Genomic DNA, 22,745 nt, shown 5'->3' on the forward strand with positions numbered 1-22,745 from the left:
AATGCAAAAATGTGAAGAATTTCTGGTTAACCTGTAAAGTAGACTACCAGATACATTGGTACAAAAATGGCACAAGCAGGAATATACAAAAAGTACATTCAGCATTGATCGGGACTTCTACCCTATAATCTAAGATTTAAGATGTATATAAAAATCAAGTTGCCATAATGAACTCCAGATTCCAGTCACAGAACTGGTAGCTGCCCTCAGTCCTGGCTGTGGAGTTATGATAAATTCTAACAGTCCAGTGTGGCATTGCTGCAGACTTGTCACTCTAGGGTAAGGAATTACCAGGTGGGTGAGTGAGTGAAATGAATTTGAAAGCTTGTCGCATGCTGTGGAGCTCTAGTTTAATTATGCAGCTGTTTATCTTAACGCTGTTTTCTGCAGGTGACCAGTGTGCCAGAGAATTGAGCTACTTGTGCTTTATACATCCAACACGTTGGAATGATATTTTTTTTCTTTCTGCAGCATGGGCTGTATGTGAAGCAGACTTCGCGTCTGCACCAGCTCGAAGAGAATCTGTTTTCACTTAGCCTGAAATTAATGCAAGCAATTTAATATACGTATGGGTCAGTTTATAAAATAGATCAAGTTGAACACTAGCCATCAGACATAATTACCTGATGAAGAGATTAATAAATTCTGCCGCTGGGCAATTGTGCCAGAACCTTCAGTTTTTGTAAGTGTACAAAAGGCTTGGAGTTTTTGGAGTCTGCTGGGGGCAGGTATCCTAGTGGCAGATTTCCTGTATTCTAGTTGCAGTCTGTACCTAAAAACACTGTGTTCCTCTCTCTTGTGGTTTTTAGAAGTACAACTATTTGTATGGTAAGATCATTAAACTCTTACCGTGCAAAGCCTTCCCTCCACACTGAAATAAGTGGTAGTCCTTTCCGATGCCTTTGGAATCTTTTTAAAAGACATCTCCCATTCCTGTTTCCACCCCCCCCCGCCACCCATGCTCCCCCGCTTTCCTTCAGCTGAACCTTGTATCAGTCAATAAAAACTACGAAGAACTCCTCATTAACAACAGTAACCCTTTCTGCAGTCTCCTGCATCACAAAATAGTATGTATATATGTACGCTCATACACATGGACATGGGAATAAATGTAATTAATTAGTAAAGAACACAAGGTAATTGCACAGACATATAGCTCCAGATGACATTGACAAGAGCAAGAGTGGTTTGTGGGTGGAACCTTAAAAGTTTTAATTCATGCATGTGTAATGTGTTCTGTCCAATTATGCTTGATGTCTGTGGATTGTAAGTATTGGAAGCTGCCCTGGGACTTTGTAAAGCATCTGTTGCAAGCATTATGTTAGGAGCAAAACAAAAGCTAATCCATTGGATTGGCCACATAATTGTGTCATAGTGGACCAGATACAGTAGACAATGTAATGGTAAAGCTATCGATACTCTCAATTGTTATTGTTTAAATCCGACAGTTTCAGGTATCCAAAGATGCAGAGATCAGGGCGTTCCAATCAGAACAATCCTGCTCCTCCACGGGTTCACTGCGCCAGTACCTCGGAGCTTTGACTATCAAATCCATGATACCTTTGCACTAGATATATAAATGTAGCGGAAATTTATGATAAGCTATGATAAATATTAACTTACTGACCAAAACATTTACAGGCTTGGAGTGTCATTTTTTAGATTAGATTAGATTAGATTAGATTACAGTGTGGAGACAGGCCCCTCGGCCCAACAAGTCCACACCGACCTGCCGAAGCGTAACCCACCCATACCCCTACATTTACCCCTTACCTAACACTACGGGCAATTTAGCATGGCCAATTCACCTGACCTGCACATCTTTGGATTGTGGGAGGAAACCGGAGCACCCGGAGGAAACCCACGCAGACACGGGGAGAACGTGCAAACACCACACAGTCAGTCGCCTGAGGCGGGAATTGAACCCAGGTCTCTGGCGCTGTGAGGCAGCAGAGCTAACCACTGTGCCACCGTGCCGCCCACAATTATTGTTTTAATTATTGGAGATTTTTGGAAAAGTGAATAACTTTTTGAACACTCTGACCCTTCTAATCTCTGCTCATCTCACCTTTACTTTCCTCCTTGTTTTGTCCTGTGGAATTAAACATACTTAGTTTACTCTGTATCCTTCAGGAAAATATCTTAAATATAGTTGGTTGAAGAGGCATCTTGTTGCATTTCTAATGAAGGATTCCCAGAGTGCTGTTGAATGATTTTCACTGAAAGCAACTTTCATATAAGGAACTTTAGCAAGTAAAGGTGACAGTCATGATGCCAGTTTTCAGTGCAGCTTGGTGGTGAGCCTAAACAGACTGGTGGGTTGCTCCTGTGGTTATATTAATAAATGGTGCCGCTGACCATTTGTGCCAGAACCTTCAGTTTTCATAAGTGTATAAAAGGTTTGAAGTTGTTGGAGTCTGCTGGGGGCAGGTATCCTAGTGGCAGACTTCCTGTATTTTAGTTGCTGTCTGTAGTGAAGAACATTGTCTTCCTCTCTTTCTTGTGGTTTTTAGAAGTACAACTGTTTGCATGGTAAGGTCATTAAACTCTTGCCATGCAAAGCCTTCCCTCCACACAAATAAGTGTGGTAGTTCTTTGCGTTGCCTTTGGAATCTTTTTGAAAGATAGCTCCCATTCCTGCTCCCAACTAGTCCTGAGGAAGGGTCCTGTCTGAAACATTGACTCTCCTGCTGCTCGGATGTTGCCTGAACTGCTGTACTTTCCCCAGCTCCACATTTTCTCAACACTGTCTCCCTGTTGTTAGTTAAAAATCACACAACACCGGGTTATAGTCCAACAGGTTTATTTGAAAGCACTAGCTTTCAGAGCACCGCTCCTTCATCAGGTGAAATATTCCCACTTGTCCTAGTGAGAGGTGACTTTGCCCTAACATCTCCTGTTGATTTCCATTTTGATCCTGCTGGATTGGGTACCCTGCCAGTGACTTCACCTTCTCTGTCATTCTCCTGACCCAGCCAGCGGCACATTGCACAAGGTTGTGCACAATGTGGCCCAATGCCAAAGGGAGCATGGCAGCTGAGCCCTCTGGATAGACGGGGGAGGTCCTGCATGTGTTCCCCTGTGGTAGCAAACCTCCTCGTGATTGAAGTCAGTGGGCAGAAGTGGAAGACGCAGGCGTTCAGCAGTTAGTGGTGGGATGCCGGTTTAATTCATGAGCTCGTTGACATCCATTATCCCTGCGACCACTGCAGCTTGCTGACACTTCAGATTAAATAGGAGTCCCAAGGTTTTCTCTTCACCTCAGAAGCCTGACTTATGGCCGCCTGAAGTGAGGTGAAAGAGGAGGCGGGGACTTCCCCTTGTGGTCTGTACTCTGCACCTGCTCAAGGCACCAAGATTCAAAGGATAAAGGTTTCAGGGGAACTGGAGGGTGTGGTGCCTGCTGAAAACCAGCCCCTGGCATACCTCTGGCTACCCAGCACCACACTACCTTCCTCTCCTGATGATATTATCTTCAAAATCTCTATTACAACCTCACTCCCCTTTATTAGTCTGGCTCCCTTCCCCACAATGATCCCAAGTCTCTGATGGGTGCTTTGAGGTCAGAAATGGCCATTTCTCTCCAGCTCTGGTGGCTTTCATGGGTCAAGGAACTCAACCACAGGGTAGACCCCATGGTGACTTAAACTTAGACTACTTAGTGTGGAAACAGGCCCTTCGGCCCAACAAGTCCACACCGACCCTCCGAAAGAGCAACCCACCCATACCCACTCCCCTACATTTACCCCCTCACCTAACACTACGGTCAATTTAGCATGGCCAATTCACCTAGCCTACACATTTTTGGACTGGGAGGAAACCAGAGCACCCAGAGGGTGCCCACCCAGACACGGGGAGAACGTGCAAACTCCACACAGACCGTTGCCTGATGCGGGAATTGAACCCGGGTCTCTGGCGCTGTGAGGCAGCAGTGCTAACCACTGTGCCACCATGCCGACCACTAACCACATGAATCCTTGCAGCACCCAGTCTTGTTAAGATCTTACGTAAGATCATTTTTGTTTACCTTGCTTTCATTTAGTACACTGTTTTCTTGGGAATAAATCGGTATAACTTTATTGTACGCCTGATGACCATAAATCACAACCCAAATCCCCGGACATTCTGCAGATTGCTTTTACTTTAATGAACGATGAGTACCTTTCTATTGTTGCCAACAGCAAAATCTGAGCCAATTATTGCAGGATTATTTTGCACCCTTTTCCAAATTGTAACTTTATTTTGAATAAGTGTACAAAAATATTTAGTCATTTTATCGACTCCTTAGGAACACCCCAGTCGCCAAAGAATCACTTTAGTTAGTGGAAAAATTAATAACCAAATGTCTCATGTCCCTCAGTTTTGTTAAAAATGGGATGATTAAATGTTCAGTGTTATACACAGGGAAACAGACCCTTCAGTTCGACCAGTCCATGCTGAACATAATCCCAATTAAACTATTCCCACCTGCCTGCTCCTGGCCCACATCCCTCCAAACCTTTCCTGTTCATGTACTTATCCAAATGTCTTTTAAAGTTGTAACTGTGCCCAAATCTACCAATTTCTCGGATGTTTATCCCACACATGCTGACCTTCTGTCATACACAAGCCCTCTTTCATATGCTCACACATACACTCCCATGCACTCTAACAGACTTATACTCCTTTACTCTCACACACATACACACACCCTGTCACAGACACTCATAACCATCCCCCCCACACCAATACACACCCACATGCACATGCAAAAAAGTTTGTGTGGTGAATTTGTTTGCAGAATTACATTTTATTTTGCTTGAAAGCTGCATGAATCCATACAAGAATCTGTAAATCCATTTTTTGGATTAGAATTAGTCAGAAGATTGTGGCACAGTCTCACCCAGGGCATCTCATATCATCAATGCATTATCTGGGCCGAAGTGGCACCTATTGTTCATTTGAGAATGTAACTTTTAAAAAGTTCTGTGATTTACATATGAAAGAATTGAAACCAACATGCCCATTCTAAAAGATGGGAGACTTAACAAACAATCCAGGTCTTTTTCAATATATGTTTTCAGTTACGTCATGCTGTAAACATTTGCTGTAAATTCTGTGTCTTATGATCTTATACTTCACAACCACCTGATGAAGGAGCACTGCTACGGAAGCTAGTGTTTCCAAATAAACCTGTTTGACTATAACCTGGTGTGGCTTGTTTTAACTTTGTCCACCCTAATCTAACACCAGCACCTCCTCCATGTAATTGTTAGAAAGTTGAATATCACCCTTGTGGAAAGATTGCATATGGTTTTTAGGGGTTGTGACTATCGACAGAAAGAATGTCTCAAAGGACAGATTTGACAACCATGAAAATTTTTCATAATAAAATGTAAACATTATTATATCATCAATTGCATTGTTTTAAGTTGTGTTTCCAAATCTCCTGACTTGATATTTATCTATCACTGGATTGTTGATGAACCAAATTGTTTCTGAATCTAATAGTAGAATGTAACATCAGCCTGCAGAAGAATCTTCTGGCAACTCCTTTTTCTCATCATATTGGCAACCTGTCAGTTAATAAAGTCTTGACAAGGCTTTGTAAGTGGTGCATTGTAAATTTTGTTGAATGCATCCATGTCAGTGGTGCTGTGTTTCCACAGAATAGATTGCCTTATGAAATGCAGCATAAAAGTTCAGGTTATCTCCATCTGGGAGTAAGTAAATACCTGTGTTTATGGGGAAGAAACAGCAGGGAGTTCAGTCAGTTGTTACCCTGCCTCATTGATGGTTCAGTCAGCAGTCTACATTGTCTTGTGTTGAGTCTGTGGCACAGAAGTGTTCAAAGTAAGAGCATCCTGACAATTTTCTCTGTCTCTTTTTTTCATGGACAATGCAGCAAGATGAATTGGATCAAAGGGTCTGTTTCCATGCTATCCATCTCTATGACTCTGAGTTCAATGTGTAGTTACTCATACGGACCAAGAAGGTCTCAGCTTTGATCTGGGGTGAACATTTCAGCTCCAGTAAAATTAAAATCCAATATGTAGCCCTTCCCGTGTACAACGACTGGAAGGATAAGGGCTTGCAAAGCCACAATCTCTGCAGTCACAGGCAGGAGAAACTATTAGGGCGTTGTTAGCATTCTTGCTCCCAGTTATGAAGAAGGGTCACCGGACCCGAAACATTAAACCTTGTTTTCTCTCCACAGATGCTGCTAGACCTGCTGAGATTTTCCAACGTTTCCTGTTTTCGTTTCAGATTTACAGCCTCTGCAGTTCTTCCAGTTTTACAACTTTGATTTTTGTCCTTTATATCAGCGATTCATTTAGGTTAGTTAGAAAAGACAAATAGTCAGTAAAAGTTCCTGCTCAAGTCACAATCTCTCCTTGTTATGTTTATATGTGCATACTGAGTGAACATCTTCAGAACAGGGTAAGGGAATGGGATCAGATTAATGGGTCAAAGATAATTTAACACAAGGTCCTTTGTGTTTTTTAACAGGACCCAGTGATGTATAAGAGGTTTTTTAAATTGAAATTAACAAATTTAACTTGTCAGGCACTGAGGAGAACAAACACATCTGCAATGTGAGTTCAGTCCATCCTGCAGTCTCCAAACTGTAACTGCAATCAACTATGTAGCCCTTCCTGTGTACAATGGGTGGAACAATAGGGACTTGCAAAGCCACAATCTTCCCAGTCATAGCAGGAGAAACTATTAGCGAGTTGTTAGTATTCCTGCTCCCAGAAGTTGATCTGTTGCAATTCTATAACCTCCAGTTAGGAAGAGTTGCAGGAGCGACTGGTCTGCTCCCTATGGGTATGAGAAGTTGTAAATCTGTCCTGTGTGGACTGAGAGCTGCACTTCACCCGTCTATTTGAGTACAAAGCACTGGAGACCCATTGCCAGGTGTGTGCAGTGAAGTTGGGATTTTACACACACTTTATCACGTTATAAAGGAAAAATTGTTCATTTCTGTTCTTATCAGTCACAGTAACAAAACCATTCCTGCTGTCCTTGATAAGAACGTTCATCAGCTAAACTGTGCCAGAAAGAAAATTGTATCCATCGCGTGCAACATTCATCCGGTGTTAATGGAGCCGCAAGTGCAAAAGGTTAACTGACACAGAGTTTCATTACATTGTGCGCAGATAGCAAGTTGAAGGTTTGTGCCACAGTCCCACGCACATTGGATTTAGAATCTCGGAACCCATGTGGGGGGTTTGCGCAACAGGCGAAGGACCTGTGACTGAATGGTGCTTTTATGATATCGAGGGTGGTTTGGGAACTGGGCTGCAAGTGGGCCTGAACATTTTGAAAAACAGGTTTTTTTAAAAAAAAGGAAAAGTTAATTCACCACAACAGGAAAGTAAGTGACAAAACTTTGTAATCAAAATATTGATCTGTAAACACTAATGCTAGTACAGAGCTAGTTGACAGTGAAGCAGGTTGCAAATTCATTGGGATCTGTCTTGCACACTCAAGAAAGAGATATTAAAAGAGTTTGCCTTTATCAGCAGCTTTGGTTAGTCTCATTTCCAACAAGTCATGCTTGATAGTTCCAAAGGTTTTGAGGTTAATGCTTTCCGTTAATTAGAAAATACTTTTAAAGAGCACGGCCTTTGCAGAGAAAAACTGATGGTTTCCTTTCTCTTGTGGCAGTAAAACAGATGCTGAAACATACAAAACTGACATTGTGAAGTAATGTGGCTTTAACAGTATCTAAGAATCCCTCCTCCTTCTGTTCCTGTTAGTCTCTGCCAGTGAGCAAGAGCCGGAGCCTGATCCTGAGCCTGAACCAGAGCCTGAATCAGAAATCGAACGAGAAACCGAGGTGGTCACTGAGTCGGGACCTTCAGAGCTGGAGACTCAGCAGGGAGCTGACCGTGAGCCTGAAGAAAATGCAATCCTGAGCGAGAAGGAGAGGCAGAATGAAGAAGTGAATGAGAAAGATAACTGCTCAGCGTCCAGCATCTCATCAGCCAGCAGCACTTTAGAAAGAGAAGAAAGGGAAGACAAACTAACCAGCGACAATGAAACTGGTAACAACCACATTTTCTGTGCATCTGTCATACTACTGCACTGTGTTAAACAGTTCTGGGCAACAATTAGTAATTGCAGGTTGCTGTGTTGTACTAAAATAGATAACTTACTATGCTGCACCACACAGAATATGCCTCAACATAATTATATACCAGCTTTCATTGAATCAGATTAGTAGCTGTGAGTAACGTGCAAGTTTCCCGTACAGAGTAAACATTTTCTGAAGGATACATCGTGATGTTAATGTTTTCTTTGTGTTGATTCTGTTAATCTCTCTCTTTTTCTTCCAACTAAATGTATGAAACCTGTGTTTATTCTAACGATTGAACAGGCTAAGGGTCCTAAATGACAAATCAGTGGTTTTGATCCTGACCGTGGTTAGCACTGCTGCCTCACAGCACCAGAGACCCGGGTTCAATTCCCGCCTCAGCCGACTGACTGTGTAGAGTTTGCACATTCTTCCCGTGTCTGCGTGGGTTTCCTCCAGGTGGTCCGGTTTCCTCCCACAGTCCAAAAATGTGCAGGTCAGGTGAATTGGCCATGCTAAATTGCCCGTAGTGTTAGGTGCAGGGGTAAATGTAGGGGAATGGGTCTGGGTGGGTTGCACTTTGGCGGGTCGGTGTGGACTTGTTGGGCTGAAGGGCCTGTTTCCACACTAAGTAATCTAATCTAAATCTATACTAATGTGTCAAAAACAATAATTCAGTTTCGTAGCATCTAGGGAGGTGAAAGCCCCAAGAGGAGTGGAAGGGAGAAATACAGTTCCCTCCCTCAGTTGTAGTGGGAGGGTAAGCTGAGCAGGCTGCGAAAAAAATTTTTGGGATCATCGACTTCATAATTCAATGTCAGACATCACAAGCTCAAACGCAACAGGTTATAGTCCAACAGGTTTTATTTGAAATCACATGCTTTCGGAGCAGTGCGATCTTCTAAAAGCTTGCGACTTCAAATAAACCTGTTAGACTATAACCTGATGCCGTTTGACTTCTGACTCTGTCTCCCCCCCCCCCCCAGTCCAATACCGGCACCTTCACATCATTCAAAATTGAAGACATCCGATACACAAGCAAAGAGGTTGTGCTAAAACTTTGGCACATTAGTTAGACCGCAAAAGAGTATTATTTGCAGACTTGTGCAGCACATTTGGTGAAGTAATTAGAAGGGGTGCAAATGCAATTGACCAGAGTGTGCCAAAAATGTAGACTCAAGGCAGAATAAAATGAAATTGTGTATGAGGCAATTTGATAAGTGGTGTTCAAAGTCATCAATATTGCAGAATTAGGTGCTCTCCATGTTGCTTCAGTTCATGGATTAATTACTCTCATTACTTCTGACCTTGCCAGATCAGCTGATGTGCCTCATGCTACTTGTACTGGCACCGCAGCCTCTGCCATCATTCATTTCCCTTGGAAATAGAGTATTTGAAATGAGGAGGTTGTGAGCTGTCAGTGATTAATGTTCACTCACTGCAGTTTGTGTCCCTTATTGTGCCTTCATACTTTAAGTCTGTGTGTGCATTGTCATTTTCCTAATAAAAATCACTGGGCAAGTCAGAGAATCTATAGGGTGCACAAAAACATCTTGATTTGCACCCTTCTTGTAGGGAGGGAATATCTCATTCTATTTGTTTCTCCTCTATATGATGCGTACTCAGTAACACTGCATCTCGTGCAGTTACTCAATGCAATCCAGCAACCTGTGTGGTTCAAAAGAGCAGTCACAGCATGGAGTCCATCCATTAAGGATAGCAATTCAGAAGCACAGCTGAAGGCAGTTTCTGATAGCTGATGGAAGAAGCATATGCAACCAGTTATAGCAGCTGAGAAGTACTACAATGTTTTCTGAAGCAAGTGGGCTACATAAATAATAATTCTTCCTCCCCACTTAATATTTAAACGCCATAGAACTAAATGGGACACAATTTGGGATCTATTCATTTCAAGTTGTGTGTCATTTAGTTCTGTAGTATCCTGTCTACCAGGAATGGGATTGAAGTTGCCTGGGCTCACTTATGTGATTCCACCACACTCTTGTTTTAAAAAAAAGAATTCTGTCAGTCTGGTATGGACTCCAACCAGAATTCCCATAGGTGGGAAGGGTTACATATGCAAAACATGTAAAATACTTGATGAATCCACCAATGTAGAAATCAATGTGCCTCCGATGATCTTAGTGTGTTTTCAATGCATTCGGTAATCCTTGCAATGGCCATAAAAATATTTTTGTTATGATCAACCCCCGTATAAATGCAAACACTTTACAAAGTTTAAAGGAACGAGTAATTCAATGTACTTATGATACAATGTTCTCTGCACTTGCACAGAAACCCAGGGGGAGTTTTTCTTCTATACCATATCATTATCAACTTAAAGCGTCCATTTTATTTGAAAGACTACAAAGCCACATTGAGATTAAAGGAGTGTGATGCTAAAATTTAATTGCGAAATCATTTGTCACCCAGGGAACAGTAAAATACTTAATACTAATTTCTACTAGTTCTGTTTCTTTTTATATTATATGCAAGATATAGCTGTCTCCAAGCCTGCACGTCTGAGAACTCTCAACAGCTGGACTCTCTCACCATTCCTTTGTTAATGCATTGCTGTAACTTATCATTTTCTTTTTAAAATACAATAGATTTATAATGTAGCTTAAGACAATGGATTACACTCCTGGAAAAAGAAGAGGTTAAGAATTCCAATGATTCCTACAGTAAAGAAATCAAAACAAATTGGCTTCACTTATATTCAGCTTAATGTGCTAGCTTCACATTGGATTAGGAAACAGTTGGATTTCTCGCTCCACTTTATGGGAAAGTCACTAAAGATCTCTGCTGAATTCTAACACTCCTGTCTTTTTTTTAAATTTGGACAACAGGTAAATGGACGCAAAGCATTAAGGAAGTCAGTGTAAATGAGCAGTGCAGCAACATTCTCAATAACAAACGGTTCATGCTGGACATGTTGTATGCGCAGAACAAAAAGACAGACAATGGCGAGGAAACAGAGCTCGAGAGAAAAGAGGAGGAGAAACAAGAGTCCCTGGCCACTCTGGCCAGCCGCATCAGCATTCTCCAAGCCAGCAAGCAGGCTTGTGAGGACAAAGTGAAAAAAATGGAGATTGACCATCTGGAGAACCATGGCAGTGTGAAAGCTTTTACTGACAAATTTAACAGCGGGGAGCTGGGTAAAGGGCACCCACTGTCTGATTCTGAAGTGAATGCGAAGCCTGTGGATAAAGTCTCTGCACAGCCAAAAAAAGAATCCGATTACATTTGGGATCAACTCATGGCCAATCCGAGGGAGCTAAAGATCAAAGATATAGACTTCACAGACTTGGAGGAGGATGACGATGTGGATGTGTTGGACATGGAGAACTTACTTAATTCTAGAGACTCAATACTTCCGCCTCCGCCCCCTCCCCCGCTTTCTTTTCTGGGCTTGCCTCCCCCTCCTCCACCACCTTTACTGTACTGCCCACCTCCTCCTCCAACACCGGGAATGACCAGACCTCCACCTCCACCTTTTGGCCCTCACCAAGCCATGGGGTCACCCCATCTGTCCAGGAGTGAGCCAACATTTATCAAGAAGAAGAAAACTATCAGGCTATTCTGGAATGAAGTCCGACCGATTGATTGGCAATACAAAAACCACAAGCGATGCAGAGAACCCCTCTGGACCCGCCTGGAGCCGGTAAAGTTGGATGTATCCAAACTGGAGCATCTATTTGAATCGAAATCCAAGGAATTGCCAGTCACTAAGGTAATGAGCAGGTGTAAGACATTAGAAAATTCTTTTAGGGGACACTAAGGGAAAAGCTGTCAACAATCCTGAATAATGCTTATATAAATAATATTGATTTCAAATGGATCGTGTAAGGTGTTAGTTTTCAATGTGAAGAATAACCTTTTTGATAAGTGGGTCTAAATAGGGCTGAGGTGTGAAGGGATTTGGAGATAATGATGCAAATTGTTAAAGGGAGCAACGCATGTTAATCAATTAAAGCACAAAAACCCATTGGGGTTCATTTTTGAGTGGAATAAAATTCAAAAGTAGAGATGTGAAGTTAAACTTGTGTATGACCTCAGTTATGCCATACTTGGACTGCTGTGTACACCTCTGTTCACCATATTACGAACGTGTGAATTCAAAGTGAGAGAAGGCCAAGTGGCCCCTCGAGCCTGCTCTATCATGGCTGATCTAATATGGCCTCAGCTCCATTTTGCTCCTTATTCCCTATACCCACCCTTTTGAGTTATTTGTTAATGAAGAATCTGTTTAACTGTGCTTAAGAATATTCAACGATCCTGCTTCCAACACTTTTTCTGAGGAAAAGAATTCCACAGACTCTCAAACCTCAGAAAAAAATGTTCCCCTCATTTATCTGAAATGAAACTCTTTTTAGTTTCAAACTGTAGCATCTAGTTCTGGTCTATCTCACATGAGGAAGCAACCTTTTCAAATTTGCTTTGTCCTCACCTTTCAGGATCTTGTAAACCTTAATGGAATGACTTCTCTATGTTTTAAACTTAATGATACAGGACAACCTGTCCAACCTTTTTCTCCTGGGATAAATCCTACATTCCACTAATTAGTAGAATGATCTTTCTCTGGACTGTACATTAGAGAAATGGTGTAGAAGAACTGGGGAATAGTACTTGAAAGAGTCAGGGAAGATGCAGTCACCCTCTAATCTTCTATACTCCAGGGAATGCAATTCCAATGTTTGCAATGAGTCCAAACAGCCTAGCCCGTGAAACCCTGGTGAATCTTTGACATTCATTCCAAGGTTTAATATTTAATCCATTTCACTTCAAAGAAAAGTTGGGGGTACAGGTCCTGATAGTTTTAAAAAAAACATCAAGCTTGGATGTTCCTGATATCTCTACTGTCTACACCTCCCAGCACCGTGGTTCTGCGAAGTGAAGGAGAGTAGTAATCATTAATTGCTAGCAATTTTGGTGCTTCGGGAACAGTGCGAATAACTATCCAAATAAATCTGCATTAGACCTTGAATTGTATTGCAGCAGTGATGCATGCCACCTCTTTGGATTAGATTTAAATCCAGAGCCCCATGGTGAACAGAAACCTTTCCAATTTGCTGTGTCAATCAACAGGCAAGTCTTTCCACCACCCAGAGCTTTGAGTTCTCCAAATTCAATTAACCTCCCTCCCCAACCCCTGACTCTCTTCCTAGCCCCATCCCCTCACTGCCACTGCTCCCTGCCACCAACCAGATTCATTCCACCCATTGACCAACCAGGTCATACCCTCTGCCTGTCTTCATCTATCCCCACTTCACCATCCTGCCCTCACCTGCCCCTTTATCTGCAGCTCCCCACACACCCACCTGAAGAAGGGTTACACCCGAAACGTTGACTTCTCCATCACCTGATGCTGCCTGGCTTGCTGTGTTCTTCCAGCCTCCTGCCTGTTTGCTTTCAATATCTTGTGTCAGACATAATAGCTGCAGTGATCCATTCTTGAATATCTATGTAATGTTATACAGGCACATGTTATAAATCTTTTATAAATTATTGGCTGAACATCAGCTTAAGTATCATGTCCATTTCTGGGTACTGCACTTCAGGAAGGTTGGCAAGTTCTTGCTGAGAGTGCAGAGATTTTCTGGGATGACATTGAGGATCAGTCATTCCAGTTCCATGAAAATATGAATGATGACAGAATTAATCTAAAAGCAGAGAAGATAATGGGAAGGTTTTATAAAGGTATTGAAATTTTTGCAGGATTGACTGCTGACATGGCAGAAGCAATTCTATCAGAGGGCATAGATTTGAAGTAATTCAGAAAAGAGGCAGAGGAGATTTCAGTTTTGTTTTTATAGTGAGAGATATGATGATTTAAAGTACAATGTAAGAATGGGAAAGTGGAAGCAGATTCGGTAATATTTTTCTCAATTTGAATTGGGGGCAATTTATAACATCGGGGAAAGAGCAAGTGAGTGGGGCCGTGAAGAGCTGACAGCAGCACAATGAGTTGAACAATCTGTTTCTGTGCTATAATATTTAATGGTTAGCAGTAATGCTGAAGCTGCAGTACAGTAACTGGGTTCCTGTCAGTATCACTGTGATGCATAAGTCAAAAATGGGAGTTGTACTGCAAAGTACATTTTGGCACTGTGGCACTGAGTTTGGAACAAAGGGGCTCTATTGAATGGGTATATGGAGAGTTGCATGTAGCTACACTCCTCGGAGAGATAAACCTGGGGACAAATGAGTGTCTCCTTTCTCTAAGCATTATAAAATTGCCCATGTTTTCAAGGTGTCAGTGGACCTCATGACAACGATAAGTTTTTAACTAAGTGAATGTACCATCACAAAGACTGATTATGTTCCCCTCTTGAACATAGAGTCCAGAAGTAAACGGCATAAGTTTACCGTGAGAGGGGAAAAATATAAAAGAGACCTAAGGGGCAACTTTTTCACACAGACGGTGATACATGTATGGAATGAGCTGCCAGAGGAAGTGGTGGATACTGGTACAATTGCAGCATTTAAAAGCCATCTGGATGGGTTTATGAATAGGGAGGGTTTGGAGGGATGTGGGTCAGGTGCTGGCAGTTGGGACTTGATTAGGTTGGGATATCTGGTCGGCATGGACAAGTTGGACAGAAGGGTCTGTTTCTGTGCTGTATATCTCTGTCTCTATAACATGGATCCAACCCTTCCTCGGCTCATTTGCTTCCTCACCCATACCTTTGTTACCTCTGAGACTTGACTGGTTAATGTTCTTGTGACTTACTTCCTGTGTTCTACCCTCCATGAGCAAGTGAATCCAAAGACCTTCTGCCTTTCTAGATGGTGGCAGATGTTGGTTTGAAAGTTAATGCTGAAGGAGCCTTGATTAGATATTGAGGTGATCTTGCAGATGGTTTACACTGGTGCCACTGTAGATTGGAGTGAGTGCATGCTGAAGGTAGTGGATGGGATGCCAATTAAGCAGGATGCTTTCTTCAGGAATGTATTGAGCTCCTTGAATGTTGTTGAATCCACGCTGATCCAATCTAGTGAGTATTCCATCTCACTCCTAACTTGTGCCTTGTCGATGTTGGACCAGCTTTGGAAATCAGGTGGTGAGTTGCTCACCACAGAAGTCCCAGTCTCTGATTTACTCTTGTGACCACATCATTTATGACTATTCTGTTTTAAGTTTCTGGTCAATAATAAATACTAAAATGATTTTCATGAGGAATTCAATAGTAATGCCATTAAATGTTAAGAGAAATAGTTAGATTCTTGTTGGCGATGGTTAATTCCTGGCATTCATGTGGTATGAATGTTACTTGCTTGATGCGAGCCCAAGTCTGAATGTTATCCATGTCTTGTTGCATTTTGACTTGGACTGTTTCTGAGGAGTTGCAAATGGTACAAGACATTGTGTAATCTTCAGCAAGCATCCTCACTTCTGACTTTATAATGGAGAGAAAGGGATTGAAGCAACTGAAGATGTTAGAGCTTAGGACTCTACACTGAGGAACTCCTACAGTCATGTTCTATGACTGAGATGATTGACCTCCAGCCATCACATTAATCATCTTGTGAGCTTGGTATGGCCCCAGCTAGTGGGGAAAGTTTCCCCAGTACTACTGGCTTCAAATTTGCTAACGAGCCTTGATTCCAAACTCGAGCAATTGCTGCATTGATGTTGAGGGCAGTCAGTCTCCCCTCACCTCTTGTTTTCAGCTTGTTTGTCAGTGTTTGTAGCAAGGCTGTAATAAGGTCATGAACTGGGTGGCCCTGATGAATTCCAAACCAAGCATTAGTGAGCAGGTTAGTGCTGCTGCAATAGTGTCTCTTGATGGCATTGTAAATGACACATTTTTGATGCAAGGTAAGTCGTTGTGCCAAAAACATAATTTATTCAGTGCTAATTCACACTAATACAACAATGTATTCCTGAAAGCACACAGTGGCATGCTAATTTTCAGTGTAAATGATTAACAGAATTTAGTTATTTTAATGTTGAATCCCAAACTCTCCTTGCTGTGTTCAGGTACCTGTGTTTGACTGTCATACATAAAATACCTTGCATTTATAGATTCTCAAGCACAACCTTACGCCAGTGAAATTCACAGCAAATTTTGACCAAAGCCGAGGTGGGTGCAAACTTCATTTTGATTTGTGATTTATGACACTTGAGGAAATTTGGAGCCATTCACTTGTCCTGCAGAGGACAGCTGATACAGAAAAAGGAAAAGAAAAGGCAGTTGTCTCTTGAGATTGGCGTTGAACTCCATGTTTGGGACAAGCCAAGCAGGTTTAATTTTCAAATAATCCATACGATAAGCCCTTGAGATGTTTAGCTACTAACTAGATATGAAAGTAGATTAATGCTTCATTTTGTGGCACTGACTATGTTTCCCCCTTTTGACAAGCACAATAACCATTCTAAATAGTTTTGAATAAAGTTTATTCTCACATTTAAAACCTAAAATCGAAATGCTCTCGATGTTGGAAGTCAGCAATAAGATCAAAAAATGAGGGAAATGCTGATTTCATCCAGTAGCATCTGTAAATGAAAAAGAGACAGAATTAAAGTTTTGGATCGGTGAGCTGATCTGAGCAGGCATCCACCTGAAACAGTAATTCTATCTCTCTCTCAACAGACGCTGCCTAGACCTGCTGAGCATTTGCGGTTTTCGCTTTAAAACCTAACTGAACATGAAGCTCCTTCATGTATTACATTAATCCCTCAGGCTGTCACAGTGGGAGCATGGCTTTATTGCAGGGATAAATATATAGAAGAACACTTAGCCTAGTTAACCATAATAGAATCAAGATGGCAAATAATCATTTCAGTCTTTCAACTTATCCAACCTCTAGACCTTCAATACAAAAGACAGGGTTTAGTTGTCTCCAGTAGGAACCCTTCTAAATTACCTATTTTCATTCCCCCTCAGCAAAGCAAGTTTAAATACCCATCATGCAATCATCTTTATAATTACACGGGTTTTAGAAATTATGGACCAGATTGGTTTGAGGACTGTTAGCTCATCAATGCGTGTTGGAATTGTTTCTATGTGTTTAGGTTGTGAATGCTTTAAGTGAGGATGACAGGGCACTGGGACCATGGTGAACAATCGAATCAACGATGCTTTTAAGTATTGGAACTAAAGCATTGAGGTTAAAATGGAGAAACACTGAGGAGGAGTTGAATTAAAATGTGTATGAATTCAATGTCAAATCAGGTACCAAAAAAAGTAGGGAGGGAAAGAAAAATGGCATGGGGAGAGAGAGAGAGAGAGAGAAAATAAATGAAACCGGCAAGGCAAGTAAAACAGTTTTTAAAAATTAACATGTTACTTTGTTTTATAATCTCCAGCAACAACTCGACCTGAGAAATGCAACTGCGCACTTAGAAACTGTTCTCTTTCTGTGCATGAGAGGTCGGTAATCACTAACACTTTTCGCATTATTAAAATGATAGCTATGTTTCTGATCACTACATTGAACTCCCTGTGGTGGGTTTAATGCAGGATTAAATTGCAAGTCCGTGAAAATAATGAGGTGGTTATAGAGTCATAGCGTCATTGAGTCCTACTGCACGGAGGCAGGACCATCAGCCCAAACTGATCCATGCCAACCAAAATGTCTGTCCACGCTAATCCCATTTCCCTGCACTAGTCCATACCCTTCTAAACTTTTCCTAGCCATATATTTGTCCAAATTCCTTTTAAATGTTGTTAATGTACCCACCTCAACCACTTCCACTGGGCAGTTCATTCCATATGTGTACCACCCTCTGTGTAAAAAAAAAAAGTTGCCCTTCAGATTCCCTTTTATTCTTTCCCCTCTTACCATAAACTGATGCCCTCTAATCCTTGATTCTCTGGGAAAAGGACTGAATGCATTCACCCTATCCATCCTTCACGTGATCTTATACACTTCTGTTAGAACCCCCCCCCTCAGTCTCCAATGCTCTAAACAGAAAAGTCTTAGCTTGTCCAACCTCTTCCTATACTGTTGAGTCCTGGCAATATTCTTGTAAATTTCTTTTGCATTCTTTCCACTTTAATAACATCCTTCCTATAGCAAGGTGACCAAAACTGAACACTACTCCAAGTGTTGCTTCACTAACGTCCTACCAATTGCAACGTAATTTCCCAAATTCTATACTCAATTCCCTATGGAAGTTAAAGGTTAACAGGGAGATACAACGTTAACAAAGCTAAGGGTGGCGCTGCACAAATCAACTTGCAACTTGTGATGAACACTCTTGCTTGGACATTTTTCCTCTCGAAGTTTACTGGCAGTGAATATCATTGACATTTTGTAAACTTGGGCTAAGATTTAGATTTAGATCACTTACAGTGTGGAAACAGGCCCTTTGGCCCAACAAGTCCACACCGACCCTCCGAAGAGCAACCCCACCCAGACCCATTCATTAACCCCTTCACTTAACACTACAGGCAATTTAGCATGGCCAATTCACCTAACCTGCACCTGCAAGATATGGAGAATCCGTCCGAGATTCTTACCTGAGATTTCGAAAAGCTTTGACCTTATCAGCAAGAGCCATGATCTCTATGAAAAACTTCAGCATTATTGTGTATTATCCCAGTCGGTGCTCCCTGTCATAATTTGTTTTACAGGAAACTCAGTAGAGGTTCATTTGGAACGTTGGATATCTAGACTGGTTACACCTCAGTTGGAGGACTGTGCACTGTTAGTGCTACACTATAGGAAGGAGGTGAATGCATTGGAGAAAATGCAGAAGAGTTTTCCAGGAATACTAAAGAGTTACGAGGGAAGGTTCAAGAAGTTGGGAATCCTTAGGAAGGAGATGGTGAAGAGGAGATTTGGTAGAGATTTTCCAGCTCAAAGGGATCTGGGCTAAGTAGATGGGGGACCCAAACTGCTGCTTGTGCAGGATTGAAAACTAGGTGCATAGTTTTTAGTGTTTTGCATTAGAGGCAATGAGAATGCTTGTTTTCACATGATGGGGAATTTGGGTCTTCATTGCACTGCTTGTGGAGACAGATTCATTGAGGTATTCAAAAGGGCATAAGTTTAAGTTGAAATACTGTGCAGGATTACAGGAAAAAGGCAGGAGGTTAGCATGAAGTTAAAATGCTCAGAAACTTGGTGCAGACAGGATAAGTTGAATGGTCTCCCTAATAATTCAGTGATTCTGTAACTGTTATTCCTGATTTGATGGATTCATCACAGTGCTGGCATGAAGATGTTAGAATTTAACAATTGATATTGGTGCACAGACTGAGAATTAATCTGTTCAGTTCTCAAATTCCTTTGTAAAATATTGTACCATGCCTCTGCAGTATAAAGTGATATAGTGGGGTCAGAAAACTGCCGATTAATTATGAAGTTAATGTTTTGTCGTTAAGCTGCATTTTATATTTTGTGTATTGGCTGCCATATCTCTGCAAGTTCAAAGCTGAAGACTTATTATGTATTTATTTCCCATTTCTTGCCATTCTCAGTGTACATTTATGTTTGCTCGGGATTTATGCAGGAAATAATGTCATATCTGTCTTGAAGGTTACTCATTTAGCAAGACTCAAAACAGCAACATCTTAAAGTCCATCATAATACTTTGACTACTTTCATTATATAGCACACTTAGCATAGTAAAATACCCCAAGGTGCTTAACCACAACACCAATCTTTTTGTTTTTGCGATTTCTTGATACTGAAGTAAAGAAGCCTGACCAAAAAGCATGATAAAAGAGAGAATTTTTAGGAGGATGCTGAAAGAGAAAACAGAAGAGAGGTGTAGGAAGTGGAAAGGTTTCCATAAGGTTTGAATGCTTAGGATCAATGTGGCTAAAAACAGACGAGCAATGTGCAGGAAGCTAATATTGCGGGGATACCAAGACATGCAGAGCTAGAGAATGAAGCACAGATCAAGAGGGGAAAATCACAGAGGAATTTAATTAAACAAGGTTGATAATTTGGAGACACTGCCTGACCAGGAGTCAGTGAAAGTCAACGAGCAGCAAGGATAGATGAGATTTGGAGCGATACATTTCGGAGAAGGCAAAGAAGACAAGGGAATGCACAATAAATTAGGGAAGTATTGAGAGCAGTAGAGGAAGTGAGAGACCTTGATGCAAATGTTAAAAGGTCCCTGAAGGTGGCAGTACAGGTAGATAAGGTGGTAAAGAAGGCATGTGGATGTTTTGTTCATTAAGCGTGCTCTTGAATACAAGAGCAAAAGGTTGTAATTGTGAAACCATATAAGACACCGGTTAGACCACAGCTGGAGTTCTGGCTACAGTTCTGATCGCCATATTACAGGAAAGACACGGTTATTTGAGCGAGTACAAAGGAGATTTACAAGAATGTTGCTCGGACTTGAAAATTCCAGCTATGAAGAAAGATTGGGCAGGCTAGCTTTGTTTTCTTTAGAACAGAGGAGGCTGAGGGGTGATTTAGTTGAGGTTACAAAATAATGAGGAGCTTAGATATGGAGGCAGGGAAGACCTATTTCCCCTTATGGAGAGGTCTTTTACCGGGCTGCACAGGTTTAAGATGATTGGTAGAAGGTGTTGAGAGGACATGAGTAAAATGTTTCCCCCAGGGTATAGTGGGTGCCTGGAATCTGCTGGTTAGTTTGGTAGTTGAGGTAGAGACCCAAATCCGTAGAAAAGGAACTTGAATCTGCACCTGATGTTCTGTAACCTCCAAGCACTGGAAGGTGAAATTAGAATAAGTGGCTAGTTTATTCAGCCTGGGCGTGGGAATGATGGGCTGAGTAGCTTCTTTCTGTGCTGTAACGTTTCTATGGTTCTAATTTTGGATGAGCACAAGTTTTATGCAAGGTGAAAGATTGTATCAAGGTAGCATGTAGTTAATATATGAAGGTCAATTATCAGCACACAAGGTTGTTTGGTTCATTTTTTTTTCTGTCCCAGTTCTCTAAAGGACATACAAATGAGCCCTGTAAAGTTTCCTCTTCAAGTCAAGATCCAAGTTCCTTAGGGAAGTTCCTTATGAATCCACTTCTGTCACCCTTTTTCAGGCAGGGCATTCCATATCATCAGTTGTTGGTTGAAAGAAAAAAAATTCTCATCTCCCTGCTGGCTGCTTTTTCCAAACTTCTTTAATACAGTGCCCTCTGTTACTGACTGTCCACCAGTAGAAATTGTTTTTTTTTTCCCCCAAATACTCCAAAAATGCCACTGTAAGGAGAACAATCTAACTTTTCTGCTTTCTCCAGATTACTGGAAACCCTTATCCCTGATACTGTTCGACAAAAACTACTTGACGTCTTTTCTAATGTCTGGTATTCAGAATTGGATGACAAGTTCCAGTTAATCTCTCACCAGTGATTGCTATCAATTTAGTACAGACTCCCAACTGTTCAAAAAGGCAGCTCTTCATCACCTGTCCAAGGCAAACTTTGGAAAGGCAAAAAATGCTTGCAAAAATCTTTGCTAGCAATGCCAAGATAACTTAATGAAACCAATTAGTTGTTGCCCCGTTGGAAATCCCTTCAAGAATTGAAAGCTAGATTCATCAGGCGTAATCAAGGAAGAGAATTTCACGAAGTGTGCTGACTGTTCTAATCAACTATTTCCGTGTGCCCAGGCAATCTATCCAAATAACAGATTCCAGTAGCTTCCTCAAACTAAAGCTATACAAGATACTAATCCTACCACAGCTGGTGTCTGTAATTGGTCCTCTTATCCAGGGAAAGATATCCTGCCAACGAGGCAGATTAGGTTCACTCGGCTGATACCAAATATGGAGAAACTGTCTTATGAGGAGATATTGAGTAGATGGGGCCTGTACTCATTAGAATATAGACGTAAAAACAATGACTGCAGATGCTAGAAACCAGATTCTGGATTAGTGGTGCTGGAAGAGCACAGCGGTTCAGGCAGCATCCAAGGAGCAGCAAAATCGATGTTTCGGGCAAAAGCCCTTCATCAGGAATAAACCTGTCAGTGTCAAGTCGGTCATCATTAATGGAGATGGAGAGGTCCAGGAAGGGGAGGGAGGCGTCAGAGATGGTCCAGGTAAATTTAAGGTCAGGGTCGAATGTGTTGGTAACGTTGATGAATTGCTCAACCTCCTCCAATGCGGTCATCAATGTAGCGGAGGAAGAGGTGGGGAGTGGTGCCGGTGTAATTACGGAAGATCAACTGTTCTACGTGGCCAACAAAGAGACAGGCATAGCTGGGGCCCATACGTGTGCCCATGGCTACCCCTTTGGTCTGGAAGAAGTGGGAGGATTCAAAGGAGAAATTGTTAAGGGTGAGGACCAGTTCGGCCAAACGAATGAGAGTGTCGGTGGAAGGGTACTGTTGGGGACGTCTGGAGAGGAAAAAACGGAGGGCTTGGAGGCCCTGGTCATGGCGGATGGAGGTGTAGAGAGATTGGATATCCATGGTGAAGATGAGGCATTGGGGGCCGGGGAAACGGAAGTCTTGGAGGAGGTGGAGGGAGTGGGTGGTGTCTCGAACGTATGTGGGGAGTTCCTGGACTAGGGGGATAGGATAGTGTCGAGGTAGGTAGAGATGAGTTCAGTGGGGCAGGAGCATACTGAGACAATGGGTCGGCCAGGGTGGACAGGCTTGTGGATCTTGGGAAGGAGGTAGAACCAGGCAGTGCAGGGTTCCCGGACTATGAGGTTGGAAGCTGTGGGTGAGAGATCTCCTGAGGTGATGAGGTTCTGTATGGTCTGGGAGATGATGGTTTAGTGATGGGGAGTGGGGTCATGGTCGAGGGG

The 22,745-nt window shown here is 42.0% G+C and overlaps 1 protein-coding gene across 17 annotated transcripts in view; it reads left to right on the top strand.

Annotated features, from left to right (window-relative positions):
- The window catches only part of LOC122564459 (FH1/FH2 domain-containing protein 3-like), a 650,002-nt gene that overhangs the window by 555,559 nt on the left and 71,698 nt on the right, over positions 1-22,745 (top strand). For all 17 annotated transcript variants that reach the window (XM_043719360.1, XM_043719363.1, XM_043719365.1 and 14 more), the window contains 2 exons: positions 7,743-8,030; positions 10,909-11,792. In XM_043719360.1, the coding sequence (XP_043575295.1) occupies positions 7,743-8,030; positions 10,909-11,792 (1,172 nt within the window). The remainder of the gene's footprint in view (positions 1-7,742; positions 8,031-10,908; positions 11,793-22,745) is intronic.

The sequence above is a fragment of the Chiloscyllium plagiosum genome, chromosome 29, assembly GCF_004010195.1.
Source record: "Chiloscyllium plagiosum isolate BGI_BamShark_2017 chromosome 29, ASM401019v2, whole genome shotgun sequence".
Lineage (NCBI taxonomy): Eukaryota > Metazoa > Chordata > Chondrichthyes > Orectolobiformes > Hemiscylliidae > Chiloscyllium > Chiloscyllium plagiosum.